Source organism: Staurois parvus, unplaced genomic scaffold (genome assembly GCF_062004578.1).
Source record: "Staurois parvus isolate SC_StPar_1 unplaced genomic scaffold, SC_StPar_1.0 ptg000169l, whole genome shotgun sequence".
NCBI classification, from domain to species: Eukaryota; Metazoa; Chordata; class Amphibia; order Anura; family Ranidae; genus Staurois; species Staurois parvus.
Window position 1 is genome coordinate 7231101 of NW_028317965.1, and position 22013 is coordinate 7253113.

A 22013-nucleotide genomic window follows, 5' to 3' on the forward strand; every position below is an offset into this window, starting at 1 on the left:
TCCAACACATCTGAGCCCCTGAAAATGGAGGGACTGTGTATAAAAATGGTTGCAGTTCCTAAAACTTGTACTTGATATTTATTTTCAGTCTCCTAGATTGTAAGCTCTCAGGATCAGGGCCCTCGGTTTTCTCTTGTATCAAATTGTATTGTAACTGTAATGTCTGCCTTCATTTTGTAAAGCGCTGAGCAAACTGTTGGCGCTATATAAATCCTGAATAATAATAATAACCCCTTAAATTAAAGCTGAAAGTCTGCACTTCAAATTATTTTGGATTGCTTCATTTTAATTGATTCTGGTGGCATACATAGCCAAAAGTATGAAAATTGTGCCTGTGTCCAAATATATATGGAGCCAACTTTATTTAAAGTAACAAAACCTGGAGTTAACCTTTACCAGAACAATGAAAAGATAGAACCTGACTGGTTACTGTGAACAAAGAACCAGCAAACACAAATGCTCCTGTGCTTGGGGATGGACTCGATGCAGGCTACAACCACATTAACCTCCCTAGCGGAATGATGTCAGTATTTCTGTGCTCAAAGCGGTATATTTTTTTGCATGGAAACATGTACTTTTTTTTATTGTAGGCCTGTAATTGTTAGGAATAACTCAGTGAAATCTGTCCAAGCAAGAGTCTAGTAAACATCCCGGGTATGTTAAAATTTTAAACACGAAATCATAAATTATAATTTAATTATTAATCATAAAAAATAATAATAATAATAATAAAGTAATTCAATAATATAATCAAACCAAAAACACTGAAATCTGAAATATAGCGCCAAGTTCGCACATCACTGATCTTAGTCGCAAAATCTTTTCAGTGTCTGATGACGAATTTCCCCACGAATCATTATCACTCAATTCTGCAAGTGATTCTCATTCACTATCGCTGTTCTCTAGCCGGTCTAAAACCACTTTTGACCTAAAGGGGCGCTTTTTGGACACCATGGACGTTTCTCAGTTTCCAGGCAGAAAGAACAGTAAAAATACAGGCAGAGAACAGGACAAAGCACTCGGGACAAAATGTATGTGAAATGGTTTGATACAGTAATGTTTTACTATGTGATTTTAGTGTATTTAGTGAATGTCACTTTTTAAAATTTTTAAATTTCCCACCGGTTACGTCCCGACATCGCAGGGAATGGAACCCGGAAGACTGATGCCGGCATCGGCCGGAGGAGATGGAGGGGACACTGCAGGAGGGACATCGCGGGAGCGAAGGACAAGGTAAGTGCAGAAGGGATCCCAGAGCAACGCTGCAAGATATTCCCGAGTGTAGCTCGGGGGTTACTGCTTGTGGTGCTGAAACTTTACCCCGAGCTACACTTGGGAATACCTCCAGGGAGGTTAAGAATGTCCTGGAACATGCACACCTTGCTGCCCTCAATAGACCAGGGAAATCCAAATATACTGCATGAGGAAAGAACAAACAGAGGACGCACAGGCCTAGTGCATTACCATAAAAAATGTTTAACAAGAAATAAAGTAGGTGTTGTACTCACAAACGGCAATAAAGTCAAGGCACGTCATAAAAGAACAGCTGGGTCAACCCCGTGCTGAGTACCAGCCAAGTCCTCTGAGGAAGAGGCAAGTCCTCGAAACGCGTCAGCCTATTGGATGTCTGCAGACTGTTACTCAGCGCAGTGTTGACCCAGCTGTTCTTTTATGATCTGCCTTGACTTTATTATCGTTTGTGAGTACAACACCTACTTTATTTCTTGTTAAACATTTTTTATGGTACTGCACTAGGACTGTGCTCCCTCTGTTTGTTCTTTCCTCATTTGGTTACTGTGAACAGCCGTTTCTGTTTGCTCAAGTTTTTCCAGTAAACTCCCCTAAACTATCTTTTGCTTACATGGTGGCCAATGCTCCTTTAAATAACAAAGCGGCCTTATATTGTTTTTGGAGAGTATGTTGACAGCACATTTTGAAAAGGAACACAATGAACACTGAAGAGGATATCCCACTCATCTATGTTTATTAAGTAATTTGCTGTAGACAAAACAAAACAGGCTAATGATGTACAGGGATTTTGGGAGACATGCTCCAGTTGATACACTGTAAAACTCTATTCAATAAAACCTTAAGCAGTGCTTCATTGCAAGCCTCATGAATAATTTATGAGGAACCTGCCAGAGAATACCTTGGCTATTATCCAGACGTACGTGTTCACATGTGCAACCAAGGACTTGGATGAGTTCCTGCCTAGAGCAATTTCAAATCATCCACAGCCTGACCACAGAAACATTAACTATAATACGTTAGCTATAATGCAAATGCTGTCATTAGGAAAGGGAAAATCTCAGGCCGGTGCTTGTACGTACTTTTAGGCAAAGTGGATTTATCTAGGTAGAATACATTTTGCTCATGCTTTTTTATGAACGTTCCCCAACCTACATGAGAAGTGATAGTGGGAGATCAAATTAAATGTCAACTGAAGGAGAACTTCAAGCAAAATTGAAAATTAAATATGTATGGTCGAAAGCTTTATATCTTTGCTTGCCTTTTGTTTCTGTAGTCAATGGTTGGAATATAAAAAAAAAAGTTCCATGAGGTTTGGGGCCTGTAGCAGGAACTTCATGGTTCTGTGGGTTATGGACAACTGGTCAGTTCAATATTTTAGTCGTCCTTTCCAATTATCTCTTTTCTGATTTTAATATAACAATGCTACAGAACCCACTGGCAGGTGACACTGACTCATCCGAGGCAGAAAATTTAGGTGGATGTCAGCCTTCACCAAAGCAACCCGCAAAGGTCCCTGGCTTTCTTTGCTGTGAACTGGCACCAGGTCGCGCCACTTAGGATTGCCCCTTCAGGAAGATGCCGCCAGGTGAAATGTACACAGAAATGTGGACCGTCACTTCTGGGTCCCACACATCGTCACGTCCAGCCTGCCATATCGAGGCTTGGAACGTACACCGGCCATTTTAGGAGATGCAGTGACATCTTTACTCATACAGGCTATATAAACTGGTGCCCGGATTGAAGGCACCATACCATGTGAGATTTTATCTTGTTTTATCTGGCACCATGGTTCTTAATATATACTACGTAGATGCTCTTTTATGGCTATTCGTTGTTTTATTGAACCCATCTGAAAGATACTATTGAATGAAGGGGAGCCTAGAAATCCACCTTATGAGAGAACATGCACTGTTTGACCATCCTAATAGGAGTTCAAACCTTCTGGTGAGTGTGGAATTTATCAAACACAAGTGGTAAGAAGAATTTTCTGGAATAATGGCATGATCCAGCACCCTCTTAAAGGACTTTTAGTTTTTCTTTGTGGTGTTGGGAAATGAACTTAATTGAACTTTACATAATATTTTGTTTATAAATATAGTATATCATATATGTGGAGCAAGCGCCTTTCTACATATCACTTTTAGAGATTGAGGAATGCAGCATGCAGGAAAGTAGTCAGACCTAGACAGAGGTTGAGGTAGGTAGCATGCAAGAGAGTAATCAGGTCCAGGCAGGCTGCATGCAAAAGAGCATTCAGGTCCAGGAAGAGGTCAAGGCAGGCGTCAGGGAAGAAAATAGTCAGGTCAGGCAGTTTGGGTCAGAAACAGGCAAGTAACAGCAGGGACTGTATCATAGCAATACAGCTCTATGGTAGCTGGCGATAAGACACAACAGCAGCCATTCAAAAATAGGAAAAGTGGATTTATCTAGGTAGAATACATTTTGCTCATGCTTTTTTATGAACGTTCCCCAACCTACATGAGAAGTGATAGTGAGAGATCAAATTAAATGTGAACCGAAGGAGAACTTCAAGCAAAATTGAAAATTAAATATGTATGATCGAAAGCTTTAGATCTTCACTTGCCTTTTGTTTCTGGAGTCAATGGTTGGAATATAAAAAAAAAAAAAAACGTTCCATGAGGTTTTGGGCCCGCATTAGGAACTTCATGGTTCTGTGGGTTTAGGACAACTGGTCAGTTCAATATTTTAGTGGACGCTTCCAATAGCACCGTTTCTGATTTCTGCCTCATTCCAGGCAGAAAGTTTAAGTGGCGGTCAGTCTTCACCAGAGCACCTCGCAAGGGGTGATGGGCTGTAAACTCTAATGGTCCCTGGCTTTCTTTGCTGCGAACTGGCACCAGGTCACGCCACTTAGGATTGCCCCACCAAGGGATTACTGGACAGAATGGCTACTGGCGGAGACTGTTCACAAGGTGACAGACACAAAATGGCAGGCATTTATATGGTCCAATTCTGAGATCATTTGCATCCTAGCCTTGAGTGCTTTTTGTCACTGTTTAGCCTCTTGCAATAGACCACAGCAAGATGCTGACTAGTGTTGGATTGGGAATGATGTAGCGGGGGGGACCGGAAGTGGCATCAAGCCCAAAAGTCCGGTCCTAGACAGTGGCGTACGCTCCAGGCATCTAAAGAGCGCCATTTTGGACATCTGCAAGCACTCTTGACCATTTGTGAGAGCTTTTTTGCATTCGGATAACTCCGACAGCATTTAATATTAAAATAGATACACAAAAGGTACTCTTCTTACTATTCTGGATAAGAAATGTCATTTTAAGGCTGCTGAGCCTGCTTTTGCTCGTTTTTCTAAAAACATGGCAGGGTCTGCGCAGAGGTCGAGGCATGCAGCATGCAGTAAAGTAGTCAGGTCCAGGCAGAGGTTGAGGCAGGTAGCATGCAAGGGAGTAATCAGATCCAGGCAGGCAACATGCAAGACAGCAGTCAGGTCCAGGCAAAGGTCAAGGTGGGTGGCAGGCAAAAAAATAGTCAGGTGAGGTTTTTTCGGGGGTCAGAAACAGGGAGGTAACAGCAGGGAATGTATCATAGCAATATAGCTCCATGGTAGCTGCCAATAATACATTGCACCAGGATTCAAAGACTGGTGCTTAAATACCCTCCTGGTCAGAGAACAAGCCAAGCATTGTCAACAGGAGCTGACACACACACTAGCAGGTACCCCAGGAATCCTGGTAATCCCAAGACTCCTAGACCTTTTGGAAGTGTAAGAACTGTAACACACAACTAACTGGACCGATCCTTTATATACAAAAAAAAAAAAACTCCTAATATAAAAGTGTACTGGTTAGTTTCATCCCAACTAGTTCTCTTTCAACAAGAACTTTGTCCACTGAGTCTAAATAAATCAAATCAATGTTAATTTTAATGTTACTCATCTGTACAGCACCAAAGTATTCTGCAACACCTACAAAAGTCCCTATTGGTTAATGAATGCTTGGGTGGGGAAATCTCCCTTTTTTGGCCAGTGTCCAATCACCTGAAGGTGGCAGCATAACCCAATAGTCATGAATATGAAGATGCCAATGGGGGTGGGGGGCAATTCAACAAAGCTGCAGCACCACTTTTCTGGCGTTAATCCCTCTTATTAATGTTTTGCACCAAATTCATGAAGCATTTGTGACACTTTTGGTTCTGGGAGCAACTCATGCACCAAACTCTATAAGTTCTAAAATGCATCACTTTTACATAGTGGTACACTGAATGCGTCACTTCTCAAAATAAAATATACAGTGGATATAAAAAGTCTACACTCCCCTGTGAGAACGTCAGGTTACTGAGACGTAAAAAAATGAGACAAAGTTACATCATTTCAGAACTTTTCCCACCTTTAATGTGACCTATAAACTGTACAACTCAGTTGAAATACATACTGAACTCTTTTAGGGGGGGGAGAAAATATAAAAAACTAAAATAATGTGGTTGCATAAGTGTGCACACCCTCTTATAACTGAGTATGTAGCTGTGTTCAGAATGAAGCAAACATTCACATTCATATTACATAGGAGTCAGTACACACCTGCCATCATTTAAAGTGCCTCTGATTAACCCCAAATAAAGTTCATCTGTTCTAGTAGGTTTCCTGACATTTTCTTAGTCGCTTCTTACAGCAAAAGCCATGGCCCGCAGAGAGCTTCCAAAGCATCAGGGGGATCTCACTGTTAAAAGACAACAGTCAGGAGAAGGGTACAAAAGAATTTCCAAGGCATTAGATATACCATGGAACACAGTGAAGACAGTCAACATCAAGTGGAGAAAATATGGCGCAACAGTGACATTGCCAAGAACTGGATGTTCCTCCAAAATTGATGAAAAGACGAGAAGTAAACTGGTCTGGGAGGCTGTCAAGAGGGCTGCAGCAACATTAGAGGAGCTGCAGGAATATCTGGCAAGTGCTGGCTGTGTGGTACATGTGACAACAATCTCCCGTATTCTTCATATGTCTGGGCTATGGGGTAGAATGGCAAGACGGAAGTCTTTTCTTACGAAGAAAAACATCCAAGCCAGGAAAAATTTTGCAAAAACACATCTGAAGTCTCCGAAAAACATGTGGGAAAATGTGTTATGGTCTGATGAAACCAAGGTTGATCGTTTTGGCCATAATTCCAAAAGATATGTTTGGAGCAAAAACAACAATGCACAACACCAAAAGAACACCATACCCATAGTGAAGCATGGTGGTGGTGGCAGCATCATGCCTTAGGGCTGTTTATCTTCAGCTGGAACTGGGGCCTTAGTCAAGGTAGAGGGAATTATGAACAGTTCCAAATACCAGTCAATATTGGCACAAAACCTTCAGGCTTCTGCTAGAAAGCTGAATATGAAGAGGAACTTCATCTTTCAGCATGACAACGACCCAAAGCATACATCCAAATCAACAAAGGGATGGCTTCACCAGAAGAAGATTCAAGTTTTGGAATGGCCCAGCCAGAGCCCAGACCTGAATCTGATGGAATATCTGTGGGTGATCTGAAGAGGGCTGTGCACAAGAGATGCCCTCGCAACCTGACAGATTTGGAGTGTTTTTGCAAGGAAAAGTGGGCAAATATTGCCAAGTCAAGATGTCCAATGCTGATAGACTCATCAGCATTAGAATCACATCAAAAGTGGCTTCAAAAAAGTATTAGATTAACCTCCCTAGCGGTCTGATTATGTCAGTATTTGTGTGCTCAAAGCGGTACACAGAGGGAAAGCTACAGCAGGTTGGACGCCTCACCGCCGGCGCCACGAGGGGCCCTGGCGGCCATCTTTGATTTGCATCTGGGTCAGTAATATTTTGTATGTTGGTTTTCCTGCTATCCTGTGCCTATAATAAAGATACCTGAGGATATCACACTATGTGGCCCTTTCTATTTATTTGAGTTCTGGTGGGAACCAGCCAGATCCATGGAATAGCTGCATCTATCCGGGTACCAGGCAAAGAAGGATATGCTGACCAGATCTGACCAGACCAGGATGATGACACAGGAGGTCCAGTGATATTTCACACAAATGCGCATAAAGATTGCGTATCTGGTGAGTGCGCAATCTTTACATTTTTTATCACCTGACGGTTCCTAATATTGGATGTCTGAGGATCATCCTGGATCTTAAGAGCACTCCTCCATTGGACTGTTTCACTTCCCTCACTTCATAGCCACCATTCAGTGGCTTTATTAACACACAGTCACTGTTTTTATTGTTTATCATCTGTGTTTGATTCATTATTATTTGCTAAGTTATGTAGCGCTGCACCCCCCTTTTTTTTATATCAAAGCGGTACATTGTTTTCAATGGAAATATGTTTTTTTTTTTATTGTAGGCCTGTAATTCTTAGGAATAACTCACTGAAATCTGTCCGAACAAGAGTCTAGTAAACATCCTGGGTAGGAAGAATTTGAAACACGAAATCATAAATTATAATATAATAATCATAAAAAATTATAATATAATAATACATTTAATTCAATAATGTAATCAAAGCAAAAACACTGAAATTTGAAATAGAGCGCCAAGTTCGCACAACACTGAGCAAAGTCGCAGAATCGTTTTCAGTGCCTGATGACGAATCATTATCACTCAATTCTGCAAGTGGTTCTCATTCACTATCGCTGTTCTCTAGCCGGTCTAAAACCTCTTTTGACCTAAAGGGACGCTTTTTGGACGCCATGGACGTTTCTCAGTTTCCAGGCAGAAAGAACAGTAAAGATGCAGGCAGGGCGCCGGACAAAGCACTCGGGACAAAATGTATGTGAAATGGTTTGATACAGTAATGTAATACTATCAGATTTTAGTGTATTATGTGTATGTAAAATTTTTACATTTTTGAATCTCCCGCCGGTTCCGCCCCCGTACGTCCCTGTGCTCGCAGGGAACGGAACCCGGAAGACGGATGCTGGCATCGGTCGGAGGACATGGCCGGGGACACAGCGGGTGGACAGCGCGGGAGCGCAGGACAAGTTCTCCCACTTAGAAATCATGGAGGGGTCTGAAATTCACATTGTAGGTGCATTCCCACTCTGAGAGACAGAATTTAAAAAAAATTCAGGAAATCACATTGTATGATTTTTAAAGAATTTATTTGTCTTGCACTGCTGAACATAAGTATTTGAACGCCTAAGAAACAGCAAGAATTCTGACTCTCAAAGACTTGTTACTGTGCCTTTAAAAAGTCCACCTCTACTTTACTCATTAACTTAGTAGCACCTGCCTGAGCTCTTTAAAGACACTTGTCCACCCCACAGTCAGTCAGATGCCAACTACTACCATGGGCAAGACCAAAGAGCTGTCAAAAGACACTAAAGACAAAATTGTGGACCTCCACAAGGCTGGAAAGGGCTACGGGGCAATTGCCAAGCAGCTTGGTGAAAATAGATCAACTGTTGGAGCAATTGTTAGAAAATGGAAGAGGCTAAAGACAACTGTCAGTCTCCCTCGGGCTCCATGCAAGATCTCACCTTGTGGGGTATCACTGATGATAAGAAAGGTGAGGAATCAGCCCAGAACTACAAGGGAGGAGCTGGTCAATGACATGAAGAGAGCTGGGACCACAGTTTCAAAGGTCACTGTCGGTAGAACACTACGCCGTCATGGTTTCAAATCATGCATTGCACGGAAGGTTCCCCTGCTCAAGTCATCACATGTCCAGGCCCTTCTGAAGTTTGCCAATGACCATCTGGATGATCCAGAGGAGGCATGGGAGAAAGTCATGTGGGTAGATAAGACCAAAGTAGAACTTTTTGGTCTAAACTTCACTCGTCGTGTTTGGAGGAAAAAGAAGGATGAGTTGCATCCCAAGAACACCATCCCTACTGTGAAGCATGGGGGTGGTAACATCATGCTTTGGGGGTGCTTTTCTGCGAATGGGACAGGACAACTGCACTGTATTAAGGAGAGGATGAATGGGGCCATTTATTATGAGATTTTGAGCAACAACCTCCTTCCCTCAGTCAGAGCATTGAAGATGGGCCGTGGCTGGGTCTTCCAACATGACAACAACCCGAAGCACACAGCCAGGATAACCAAGGAGTGGCTCCGTAAGAAGCATATCAAGGTTCTGGAGTGGCCTAGCCAGTCTCCAGACCTAAATCCAATAGAACATCTTTGGAGGGAGCTATTGCTCAGCGACAGCCCCGAACCTGACAGATCTAGAGGAGATCTGCGTGGAGGAGTCGGCCAAAATCCCTGTTGCAGTGCAAACCTGGTCAAGGACTACAGGAAACGTCTGACCTCTGTAATTGCAAACAAAGGCTTCTGTACCAAATATTAACACTGATCTTCTCAGGTGTTCAAATACTTATGGTCAGCAGTGCAAGACATATAAATTCTTTAAAAATCATACAATGTGATTTCCTGAATTGTTTTTTTAAATTCTGTCTCTCAGAGTGGGAATGCACCTACAATGTGAATTTCAGACTCCTCCATGATTTCTAAGTGGGAGAACTTGCAAAATCGCAGGGGGTTCAAATTCTTCTGTTCCTCACTGTAAGTGATCCAGGCATCCCAGAGCAACGCTGCAGTGTGATCCGGAGTGTAGCTCAGGGTTACCGCTTTTGGTACTGAAAGCTAACCCTCAGCTACACTCGGGAATACCGCCAGGGGGATTAAGGATGTGCACACTTATACTACCAGATTATTTTAGCTTTTTATTTTTACTTCCCTCCACCTAAAATATTTCAGTTTCACTATGGCTCTCCAGCTGCTGAAATACTGCAAGTCCCATCATGCCTCTGCCTCTGGGAATCTTGCTTGTGGCTGTTAAAGTCTTGCAAGGCCTCATGGCACTTGCAGTCCTCAACACCTGGAGGGTCATAGTTTGGAAACCCCTGCCGGAAAGCATGCTTGTTATAATGACTGTGGAACCGAAGAGGTTAATCTTCTGCATTGTGTAAAAACGCTCTGTTTGATCCTGACTTCTCTAATCCTGCCCTTCTTCCAGTGTCCCCCTCTTATCTCCTGATAAGACATATCGTATGGAGTCACTCTGCACATGCTCAGTTTGTTGTGTATTGTTAGAGAGGTTTTTTATTTTCTTGGGAGAGTGCATGTGATCAGCACAGGGCCAATCAGCACTGTCCAGACACAGGTCAGGGGTCCTGCATCTTCCTAGAGCAGAATGCAAACTCCTCCTACAAGCTTTAACCAGTGCTCTGCTGGACACTGATAGAAGTCACAAAACCGCTCTAACTGCTGATGAGAAAAGGTATTTAGCAGCTTATATCTACTAAAATATTTGCACTTCCATGTTCTGTGTACTGTGGGAGACCAGATATAGTGAATGCAGGGTCCGGGGAGACCGGATATAGTGAATGCAGGGTCCGGGGAGAGCGGATATAGTGAATGCAGGGTCCTGGGAGACCAGATATAGTGAATGCAGGGTCCGGGGAGACCGGATATAGTGAATGCAGGGTCCTGGGAGACCGGATATAGTGAATGCAGGGTCCTGGGAGACCGGATATAGTGAATGCAGGGTCCGGAGAGCCCAGATATAGTGAATGCAGGGTCTGGGGAGACCGGATATAGTGAATGCAGGGTCCGGAGAGCCCAGATATAGTGAATGCAGGGTCCGGAGAGTCCAGATATAGTGAATGCGGGGTCAAAGGAGACCAGATATAGTGAATGCAGGGTCCGGGGTTTAGTAACGCTTTCAAACCAACTCTCTTTTGGTGTACCTGCGCTTTACAATATAAAGGGAGACAATACAGTAACAATACAGCTCAATACAAGAAGGTTAGGAGGGCCCTGATCCTTGGAGCTTACAATCTATTTGCTGCACTTAGATCACGCCCTCTTGTGTCTTCTTGTATTACTAGAGATTTCCCTTCTATTTTCTGAGGAGCTGCTCTAGGTTATTAGTAGCTATCTGCATTAACCCTTGATGCACCCAATGTGGACACGATGAACTTTTCAGCTAGGACTTTATTACTATAGAGTCCATTGGTTGCCTTTTGCACTATAATTATTTGTTGCATATTCGCGAATTATTTTACGAAAGTAGTTCTGCGCACATATTTGTCTTCGGAATCAGGCACTGAACACCAATCAGCTAAAGAACATTGCTTTGTCATGTTTTTCTCCTGCTCTGCTCCTTCCTATGACAAGCCAGAAAGAAAGAGGAAGCTGCACCGTGCATTTGCACTATACAGCACATTTTACTGTTTTATTTTGATCTAAGGTGTACAAAGGTCCTTGGTTATGTAGGTGTAGGGGCAGGGGTAGACTGACAACTCATGGGGCCCCCGGGCAATAAGGGGTCATGGGGCCCCTGTGTCCTTGCCCAAACTCAAAAAAAGCCTATGAAAAAGGAACCAGGGGCATCTCATGGGGCCCCCTACTGACCCCGGGCCCTCGGGCAGTGCCCGAGTTTCCAAATGGTCAGTCCGCCCCTGTGTAGGGGGAGTAGGAGTTTTGAGAGAGACCTGTAGGAATGCTGCATGTGTGTTGGAGCTGCCAAACAGCCAGAGTTGAAATGTGCTAACTCATGGGTGGCAACATTACTACACTATGAGCATCTTCTTTATTTGCTGTGGTTTGAGCTAATGATTTCCAGGACCCCAGTGGAAGCGTGGTTGCAGAGGAGGCTTGTGTCCAGAGGAGGGATCCTGGTTCCATGCTGTCTGTCAGATCCATTTAAAGGGGGCTTCCTACAGATTCTTGTTCAACATATTGCGTTTTAATTATGCGCATCTGGTGAGTGCGTATTTCTTACAATCTTCCACACGGATAAAGCCACACGGAATTATTGGATACCACTTGTGCATTAGGACCTGTTTGGAGCACTGTATGCTGACCTGATTGTGTCAAGCCTTCACTATTTCATGAACACTTTTCGTTATAAGACTTCTCACAGTTTCACATACTTTTTTGCGCCCATCATATCGCTTCATTCACTATTTATTATCACTATTTATTAATGATTTAATGATTTATTAACCCCTTCACGCATAAGGGTAAAACAAATCTAAATGCCTAAGCACAATTTTGCAACTCTGACATGTGTTAGTAAAACCGTCCATATCATCACAACTACTTTGTACATTCAGGTGGATTATACTGTGTTTTTTTCAGGACAAATTGGGCTTTCATTTGGTGGTAAATGGTAATGGATAGCTCCTGATTTTTTTTTTTATTATCAAAAGGAAAACTGGCCCAAAATTGTAAAAAAAAAAAAATATTTATTTTTTTATTTAGCTGTGTGTTTCTCCAGCTCTTGACGAAACCATATATGTGTATGTTATTTGTTGTTTGTACCCGTAGTACAGCCCAGAAACAATAGTGCGCATCTTGTTTTTGTCTTTTTTTTCTTTTTTTTTTTTTTACCTAAAACACACTAACACTGACAATAACTGACACTGATACCAATTTGTTTTTTAAATCCTGACCTTTGACCCTGACTTTTTGACCTTTGACCCTGACCCAAACACTAACCCTGGCACTGAACTAGATCAAACCTTGATCTAAGTATTTTTTCTTTATTTTTTATTTATTGATCATTTTCTTTCTTTTTTTTTTTACAAACATTTTTTTTCTCTCTATGCCAGGAGTAGAGAGAAAAAAAACAGGGGGATGGGCTGTACAGTGACTGATCACTGTGATAGCCAATCAGAGGCTATCACAGTGATCATGTGTCCCGATCATTAGAACGGGACCCGGTGCTCTCAGTGACACCGCGGTCTTTGTGCTGGGAGCGCGCTGTGCGGCGCACTCCCAGCACAAAGACAGGTACGCAAATATGCGGCCCCACAGAAAAAAGCCCAGTTCCGTGAGGCCGCATATTTGTGTTACGTCGGCGTCAAGGGGTTAATATCATCAAGAATTATTATTCAATTTTTTTTTTCAGCTTACACTGTGTAATGTTATTTATTTATTATTTATTTCAGGTACTTATATAGCGCCGTCAATTTACGCAGCACTTTACATATATATTGTACATTCACATCAGTCCCTAACCCTCAAGGGGCGTACAATCTAAGGTCCCTAACTCACATTCATACATACACATATTAGGGCCAATTTAGGCAGGATTCAATGAACCTACCAGCATGTCTTTGGAGTGTGGGAGGAACCGGAGTACCCGGAGGAAACCCACGCAGGCACAGGGAGAACATGCAAACTCCAGGCAGGAGGTGCCGTGGTTGGGATTCGAACCTACGACCCTAATACTGCCAGGCGGAAGTGCTAACCATTTAGCCACTGTGCTGCCCACATGTTATAGCGCTGCACTGGTTTTTTTCTGATTATTTGTAAGGTTTTAGGGTTTGGCGCAATTGGTTCCCTGAGCGCTCGCTGATTCTTTGTCAGGTGTTAACTGCTGCAGCTCCTTTGATATCATCAGAGACAGCATAAAGCTCAATATTAGGCTTGCTCTGCAATTCTATTTCCTCTAAACATGCCTGCTTCTTGAGTCTGTCCCTATTTATATCTTCACCTAGAACCATGTCAGATAGATGTCGGGCTATCAAATGAAAAGCGACGTAAGAAAAGGCACAAGAAAAAAAAAAAAAAAAAGAGGTGACTAGGTGGATCACGTGCAAATTCCTATCTACCCGGTTCACGCAGAGCCACATGCGATGTGACAATTCGGCACTGGCTTCATTCAATTATAGAATCATGTCAAGTTGCAGAGACAGAGGAGGTTGATAACTGCTATTGGAAAGAGTAGAAACTTGAATGCAATTATGTTTTACAAGTCTGTTCAACAGTCAGGCTTCCCAGAGGAATATTTAGGCAGATCATTTATCACTTTTGAGGCCCGGTGAGTGTATTGATGAGAGCGTTCTCTGGAAAATAATATATTCTTGTTTTCGGTTCAAAGTGTGTATTGTTCTAGAACTTTGCCGCTGACGAAGGATAATTCTAAGCAGTACAGCTAGTTTTATACCCACATGATGACACTGTTTTATGGGTATAGTTAACAAAATGAAGAGCAGTGTGCAAATGGAGCAAGGCAAAGCACCCAATCAGAAATATATTTGTTGTTATTCTGGCACATCACGGTAAACGAAAAGGGACATCTGACTGGCGGAAAGGATTCAGTTTTAACCACTTCCCATCTGGCCCACGTATATACATGGCCAGATGGTGGCAGTGCAGGGGCGGGTTGACGTTCATAAACAGCGCCTGCCATTTTGGACTGTGCGCGCTACCTGATCGCTGTATGGGACCTCTGTGTGAGGTCCCCATCATGTGCGTCTTTCCGCCCCCTTTTTTGAACTTTCAGACAAGCTTTATAAAAAGTCAGTGCTTTGAACAGATGTAGAGAAGAGAAGACTGTAGATAAACAGGTACAAATTATGTAGGAGGATTTGTTTCATTTCTGTGTATCACCTGAGGCCAGTAACTTTGCTGGTATATGTAAGGGTTTACAACCACTTTAATACTATTTAACTACTTCCCGTCCGGCCCATGTACATAAACGGCAGGACGGGAGCAGTGCCGAAGCGGGTTGCTGTTTATAAACAGCACCCGCATTCCCTGCCTGTGTGCGCTCCCTGGGAGCGCGCGGCAACGCGAACCGGTGCCAGCTGTGTCCTTCGGAGGACACAGCAGAACACCGATCGCTGTACGGGACCTCTGTGTGAGGTCCCCATCATGTGATCACTGATTGGCCAATCAGTGATCACATGAATAGTAGTAAGCAAGATGTCACTTCTGACATCATTGCTTACTACTTGTGAAATCTGTGAATGATAAGGTCACATGGTACAAGGCTATTCACAACAGCCTTGTACCATGTGACGAGCTGTGACCAATCACAGCTCTCACAGTATTTCTCAATGGCTGCAAGAATGCAGCCAGAGAGAAGGAGAAATGATTGCTTTTACATCCTTTATGGGTGTAAAAGCAATCAATGTAAAAAAAAAAAAAATCTTTATCACCCCCCACAATTAGTACAGTGTCACTATGGTGACACTACTGCTAGGGTGACAGTATTAAAAAATATAAATAATAATATAAAAAAAAATACAAATCTAAAAACATTTTTTGACAAATTATAATTTTTGGTTAAAAACTAATTTGGGTTATTTTTTTTACTAAAAAGATAACTGAATAAATGTTGGCCAAGATTTATGAATAATTATTTATTTTATAAGAAAAACACTTTTTCAAAATTTTTCAGACTTTTTCATTTATATAGCAAAAAAAATAAAAATCCCAGTGGTGAATAAATACCACCAAAATAAAGTTTTATCTGTCTCAAAAAAATGCTAAAAAATTCATATGGGTACAGTATTGCATGACCGCGCAATTGTCATTTAAAGTGTGATAGCAATGAAAGCTGAAAATTGGCCTGGGCAGGAAGGGGGAAAAAGAGTTTGGACATGAAGTGGTTAAATGATGCCACGAACTCGAGGCAGGCAGACATAAAACAAAGTGGTTGCAAACCTCTGACTTGTGATAAACAAAGCATATCCCTCTATAATGTTTATTTGCTTCAAACCAAAGCACCTTGTGTGACTTCTGTCTACTGTTATCTTCCTCTACTATTTGAATGAGTAATTTCTGACAGTTTATGTGTGCACCAAGGAAGCCTGAGGGGCAGCCCTGCCCCCGCTCCAGCGCACACCAGGTGGTGCATGTTTCCCTATGAGACTAAGTAGAGGGAGGTTGTGTACATTCCCTCCACTCAGGTCTCAGATTACATTTGGCTCCCTGCTCTATGCTGTGCAGTGTGTGACATCAGATCCCCGCCCACTGCCTTCTGAAGCTCAGAAATACTTTATAAATTCTGTACTTTGACCAGCTGTAGAGAAGAGAAGGCTACAGATAAACGGGTACAACTTATGTAAGAAGATTTGCTTCACCTCTGTGAATCACCTGAGGCCAGTCACTTCACTGGGTGTATGTGAGGGTTTACAACCACTTTAAAAGGTATTTTTTTTTTTAAATGCAAGCAGTGTAAGTACCGGAATTTGACCTGGTATATAGTTCATATAGAGCAGTAGTCAGACGAGGGGGAAGGAGAAGAAGTGAATGGAACCAGTCAGTTGAGCTGCAGTGCTCATGTGCTAACAGAGCATATTAGTAAGAGGAGAGAGCAAAGTGACAGAGCGCTAAACTCATCAGTCTGCTGCTTCTCCTTTCATTATCCAGTCACAGGCTGGGGAGGGAAACGACATGTAAGTGTAGGGACTCATGTACAGCCATTTATCAGCTTAAAGGATAAGTCCACCTTTGGAAACATGTTATATGTTCCACCCATTTTTAACCCCTTCACGCCTAACGGTAAAACAAATCTAAATGCCTAAGCACAATTTTGCAATGTTGACATGTGTTAGTAAAACTGTACATATCATCACAACTACTTTATACATCCAGGTGGATTATACCGCGTTTTTTTCAGGACAAATTGGGCTTTCATTTGGTGGTAAATGGTAATGGATAGCTCCTAATTTTTTTTCATTATCAAAGGAAAACTGGCCCAAAATAGTAAAAAAAAAAATAGTTTTTTTTTTTTATTTAGCTGTGTTTCTTGTTACGACCATAACCTACCTCCATAGAACAACCCAAAATAAATTCTCCAGCTCTTCACGATCACAGCGATACCATATATGTGTATGTTATTTGTTGTTTGTACCCGGAGTACAGCCCAGAAACAAAAGTGCGCATTTTGTTTTTGTCTTTTTTTTTTTACCTAAAACACACTGACATTGACATTGACACTAACACCAATTTGTTTTTTAAATGCTGACCTTCACCCAAATACTAACCCTGGCACTGAACTAGATCAAACCTTGATCTAGGTATTTTTCTTTATTTTTTCTTTTATTTTTTAATATTTATCTTCTTGGTTTTTTTTTTACAAACGTTTTTTTTTATCTCTCTATGTCAGGAGTTAGAGAGATACAATGAAAAAACAAGGGGGCCGGGCTGTACAGTGACTGATCACTGTAATAGCCAATCAGAGGCTATGACAGCGATCACGTGACCCGGATCATTAGAATGGGACCCGGGGCTCTCAGTGACACCGCGGCCTCTGTGCTGGGAGCACACCGCTGATACCTGACACTGGTACCAATTTTTTTTCTTAAATTCTGTGCTGGGAGCACACCGCTGATACCTGACACTGGTACCAATTTTTTTTTTAAATTCTGACCTTTGACCCTGACTGTTTGCCCTTTGACCCTGACCTTGACCCAAACACTAACCCTGGCACTGAACTAGATCAAACCTTGAGCTAGGTATTTTTTATTTATTTTTCTTTTATTTTTTAATGTTTATTTATCATTTTCTTTCTTTTTTATTTTCAGAAACATTTTTTTTCTCTGTATGCCAGGAGTTAGAGAGATACAATGTATCTCTCTTCTCCATTCATAGAGAGAAAAAAAACAGGGGGCTGGGCTGTACAGTGACTGATCACTGTGATAGCCAATCAGAGGCTATCACAGTGATCATGTGTCCCGATCATTAGAAAGGGACCCGGTGCTCTCAGTGACACCGCGGTCTTTGTGCTGGAAGCGCACTGTGCGGCGCACTCCCAGCACAAAGGAAGCTACACAAATATGCGGCCCCACGGAAAAAAGCCCAGTTCCGTGAGGCCGCATATTTGTGTGCCGTCGGCGTCAAGGGGTTAAAGCTGGTTTTACATCAGTGTTGCCATTAATGTGAGGCCTGTTCATTTCTACTTGACAAGTACCTATGTTCTACTTATGCAACTCCAATGAAAACCCTGTCAGACATATAGTGGGTATAGAAAAGAATCAGCCCCTTTAAAATAATCACATTTTGTTACTTTCCAGCCTGAAATAAAGACAGACACAGTTTTTGTTTTATCCAGCTGCATTTACTCAGTGAAACTTATAACATCCAAGTGAACGATATAACACCAGCATGTCAGAAAAAAAAATTGTAAAAGTTGAAAAAGGATCCCCCCTTGTGTCAGTATTTTGTTGAACCTCCTTTTGCTTTAATTCCAGCCTTTAGTCTGTTGGGATTATGTCTCCACTAACTTTGCACATCTAGACTTTGCAATATTTGCCCGCTCTTCTTTGCAGAACTGCTCTAGTTCAGTTAAATCTGAAGGTAACCATTTATGGACTGCAGTCTTCAAGTCATTCTGCAGATTTTCAATGGGGTTTAAGTCTGGGCTCTGACTAGACCATACAAGGGCATTCACCCTTTTCTCCTCCAACCACTGTGTGCTCATTCTTTCTGCGTGCTGTGGGTCATTGACATGTTCGAAGGCAAATCTTCTTCCCATTGACAACGTTCTAGCAGAGGGCAGCAGATTTTCCTCATAAATTTGACGGTAGTTTGCCCCATCAATTTTTCCTTCTATCCTGACAAATGCTCCAGTCCCTGCTGCAGAGAACCCCCATAACAGGATATTACCACCTCTATTGTTTACTGTACATGTTATTTGGAGAGTGAGCTGTACTGGATTTCCACCAGACATATCATTTAGTGTTGAGGCCAAATCATTCAATTTTAGTCTCATCTGAGCAGAACACCTTTTTCCATGTGGCCTCAGAATCTTCAAGGTGCGTTTTGGCAAAGCTCAGTGGTGACTGCATGTGGCCTTTCTTGAGGAGCGGCTATTTTCTTGCAACCCTCCCATACAAGTCACACTTGTGGAGGAATTGTGATATTGTTGTCACATGCACACAATGACCACTCTTTGTCATCTATTCCTGCAACTGCTTCACAGTTGCTGCAGGCCTCTTGGTATCCTTTCTGACCAGTTTCCTCCTGGCTCTTTCATCCAGTTTGAAGCAACGTCCTGATCCAGGGAAGGTCTGTGTTGTACCAAATACCTTCTACTTCTTAATAATAGACTTCACTGTGCTTCTAGGCATTGATGAAGCCTTTGAATTTTTGTTGTATCCATCTCCTGACATGTGCCCGTCCACAATTTTATCCTGAAAATCTTTTGACAGTGACTTGCCACCCATAGTTGATTGCTTGCTTCAGTTGCACTACCAGGGACTGAAATGCTCCAGAAAAGCTCTTTTCATGCAAAGCTAATCAAAATGATCACAGCTGAAAGTCAAATGGCTTTCTGTGCCATTGAGAAGGTGATTAACTACACCAGATTGAGTTTACAAGTCATTTTTAAAAGGGGGTGATTCTTTTTCCAAACCAGTGATTCTGTTTTTGAACATGGGGCTCTATCTTGCACTTGGATGTTATAAGTTGCACTGAGTAAATACAGCTGGATAAAACAAAAACTGTGTCTGTCCTCATTTCAGGATGCAAAGCAACAAAACGTGATTATTTTAAAGGGGGGTGATTCTTTTCTATACCCACTGTATACTGTCTGCTTGCAGTTGACAGCTTTCACAGCAGATGACATCCCATATAAGAACAAATCTGCCTGATAAACAGTATACATAATCATCACAATGATGACAAATCACGGCTTGAACTATCTTGCTTTGCATGTAATGAGTCTATCTCATATTATAGTTTCACCTTTTAAGTTGCATTACTGAAATAAATGAACTTTTGCACGATATTCTAATTTTTCGAGTTTCACTTGTATGTATTGACACTATAATGAAAGATAATTGCAGATATCATTTTTGATCTCCTTCCCTAAACTAGTTCACCTTCCCCCATCCCCAGATGCATTTTAGTCTTGATCTGGGTGCCACCATTAGTTTACATCCCAACTCAAAAATTTTCGAAACACTGGCTGCATCTGAGCAGTAGGTCCTGATGGACCTCTATGGGGCTACACCTCGAGGTTTAAGACAGGAGATAATCTCGTAGAAGTCTATGGGAGACTACTGGGCAGACATAAGCAAGGGCCTCTGGTGAAGAAGGTGGGCAAGAAAGGAGAGCTGTATCTGGTTTAATGTGCATATATTATTTAAGAAGAAAGTGAAACATAAAAATAAGTGCCATACCCTTTCTGAATAGCCATACACATTGGGGATCGACATTCAAACACTGGGCACTCCTGAGCCTCCGGGCTGTAACCTCTAGCCAGTAACATCTCCAAGCATTCCTTGTGTCCTCCATAGACTGCAGAATACACTGGACTGACTTGACTCTTCCCTGTGTCACAAACACGATCAGTCACTGTTATCAGCATGTCCAGAATCCTGTAATCACATGTCCAAAAACATAAAGTAATTATTATTGTCCAACAAAGCCCTATTGTTTGGTCTAACTAAAAATCTAGTGTACACAGCTCAAAAGAATTAAAGGAACACTTTGAAAACATATCAGATCTGGGGAAAAATGTCATGCTGGATATCTATAGTGATATGGACTGGGTAATGTGTTAGGACATAAGGCTGGCCATAGACGGGCCGTTTATTCGCCCGATAAACGACCCGTCTATGGCCTGCATAAGGATGCCCCATTGTTTGATGGAAATTAAAATTATCAACCTACAGAGGACTGAATTCAAAGACACCCCAAAAATCAAAGTTAAAAAAAATGATGCAGCAGGCTAGTCCATTTTGCTTTAATGTCATTGCAGCAACTCAGAATGGTCCTCAGTAGTTTGTATGGCCCCCACGTGCTTGTATGCATGCCTGACAATGTCGGGGGAGGCTCCTAATGAGACTATGGATGGTGTCCTGGGGGATTTCCTCCCAGATTGGACCAGAGCATAACTGAGTTCCTGGACAGTGTGAGGTGCAACCTGGCAGAGTCGGATGGATTGAATCATGATATCCCAGAGGTGTTCTATTGGATTTAGGTCAGGCGAGCGTGGGGGCCATTCAATGGTATCAATTTCTTCATCCTCCAGGAACTGTCTGCATACTCTCCCCACATGAAGCCGGGCATTGTTGTGCACCAGGAGGAACCCAGGACCCACTGCACCAGCATAGGGTCTGACAATGGGACCAAGGATTTCATCCCCATACCTAATGGCAGTCAGGGTGCCATTGTCTAGCCTGTAGAGGTCTGTGCATCCCTCCATGGATATGTCTCCCCAGACCATCACTGACCCACCACCAAAACGGTCATGGTGAACGATGTTACAGGCAGCATAATTCTCCACAGCTTCTCCAGACCCTTTCATGTCTGTCACATGTGCTCAGGGTAAACCTGCTCTCATCTGTGAAAAGCACAGGGTGCCAGTGGCGGACATGGTAATTCTGGTGTTCAATGGCAAATGGCTATCGAGCTCTATGCTGCCGGCGAGTGAGCACAGGACACCAATAGAGGACGTCGGGTCCTTAGGCCACCCTCATGAAGTCTGTTTTGCAACAGTGGTCTGCTGGAGGTCATGTTGTAATGCTCTGGCAGTGCTCATCCTGTTCCTTCTTGCACAAATCAGGTTTCTTCCTTCCCTGAACCAAAGAGTCTCTTCAGGAGAGCCCCTCACCTAGTACTCGGTGGTCAGTTTCGGTTGACCATGAAAAGAGGGGTCTGACAGACCATTGGCTAGGTTGCCCATGAGTGTGCCTTGCATCCCAGAGGTTGAGAGTAAGGTCCAACAACTTCAGGAGGTGGATTAGAGACACACCCTTAAGTGAATTTTTTTGTGTTTTTTTATTTTCACATGCACTTTTTTTGTGCTGTACACATGTGAATGTTAGCACAAACATTTACAGTACATGCATGCAGCTAAAAATACGGAAAAGGTCATGCGCAGGATCGTAAATGCAGATTTTTCTATTTTGATTTTACAGGTCTGAACACAATGTCAGATCTTTATGCAGCTGTATGCATGTGCCCATAGAAAACAATACACCTGTGTTCAGATACAAAAAAAAAATAAAATAGAAATGATATACTGATAAAAAGGCTGCTCAGGTGTAGCCAGTGATAAAGAGCATTTTTTTCTAGAA

General features: G+C 42.4%; 1 protein-coding gene across 3 annotated transcripts in view; it reads right to left on the reverse strand.

The window, feature by feature from the left end:
- ASB3 (ankyrin repeat and SOCS box containing 3) overlaps positions 1-22013 on the reverse strand; it is a 279122-nt gene that overhangs the window by 94973 nt on the left and 162136 nt on the right. For all 3 annotated transcript variants that reach the window (XM_089676464.1, XM_089676462.1, XM_089676463.1), the window contains exon 7: positions 20112-20309. In XM_089676464.1, the coding sequence (XP_089532590.1) occupies positions 20112-20309 (198 nt within the window). The remainder of the gene's footprint in view (positions 1-20111; positions 20310-22013) is intronic.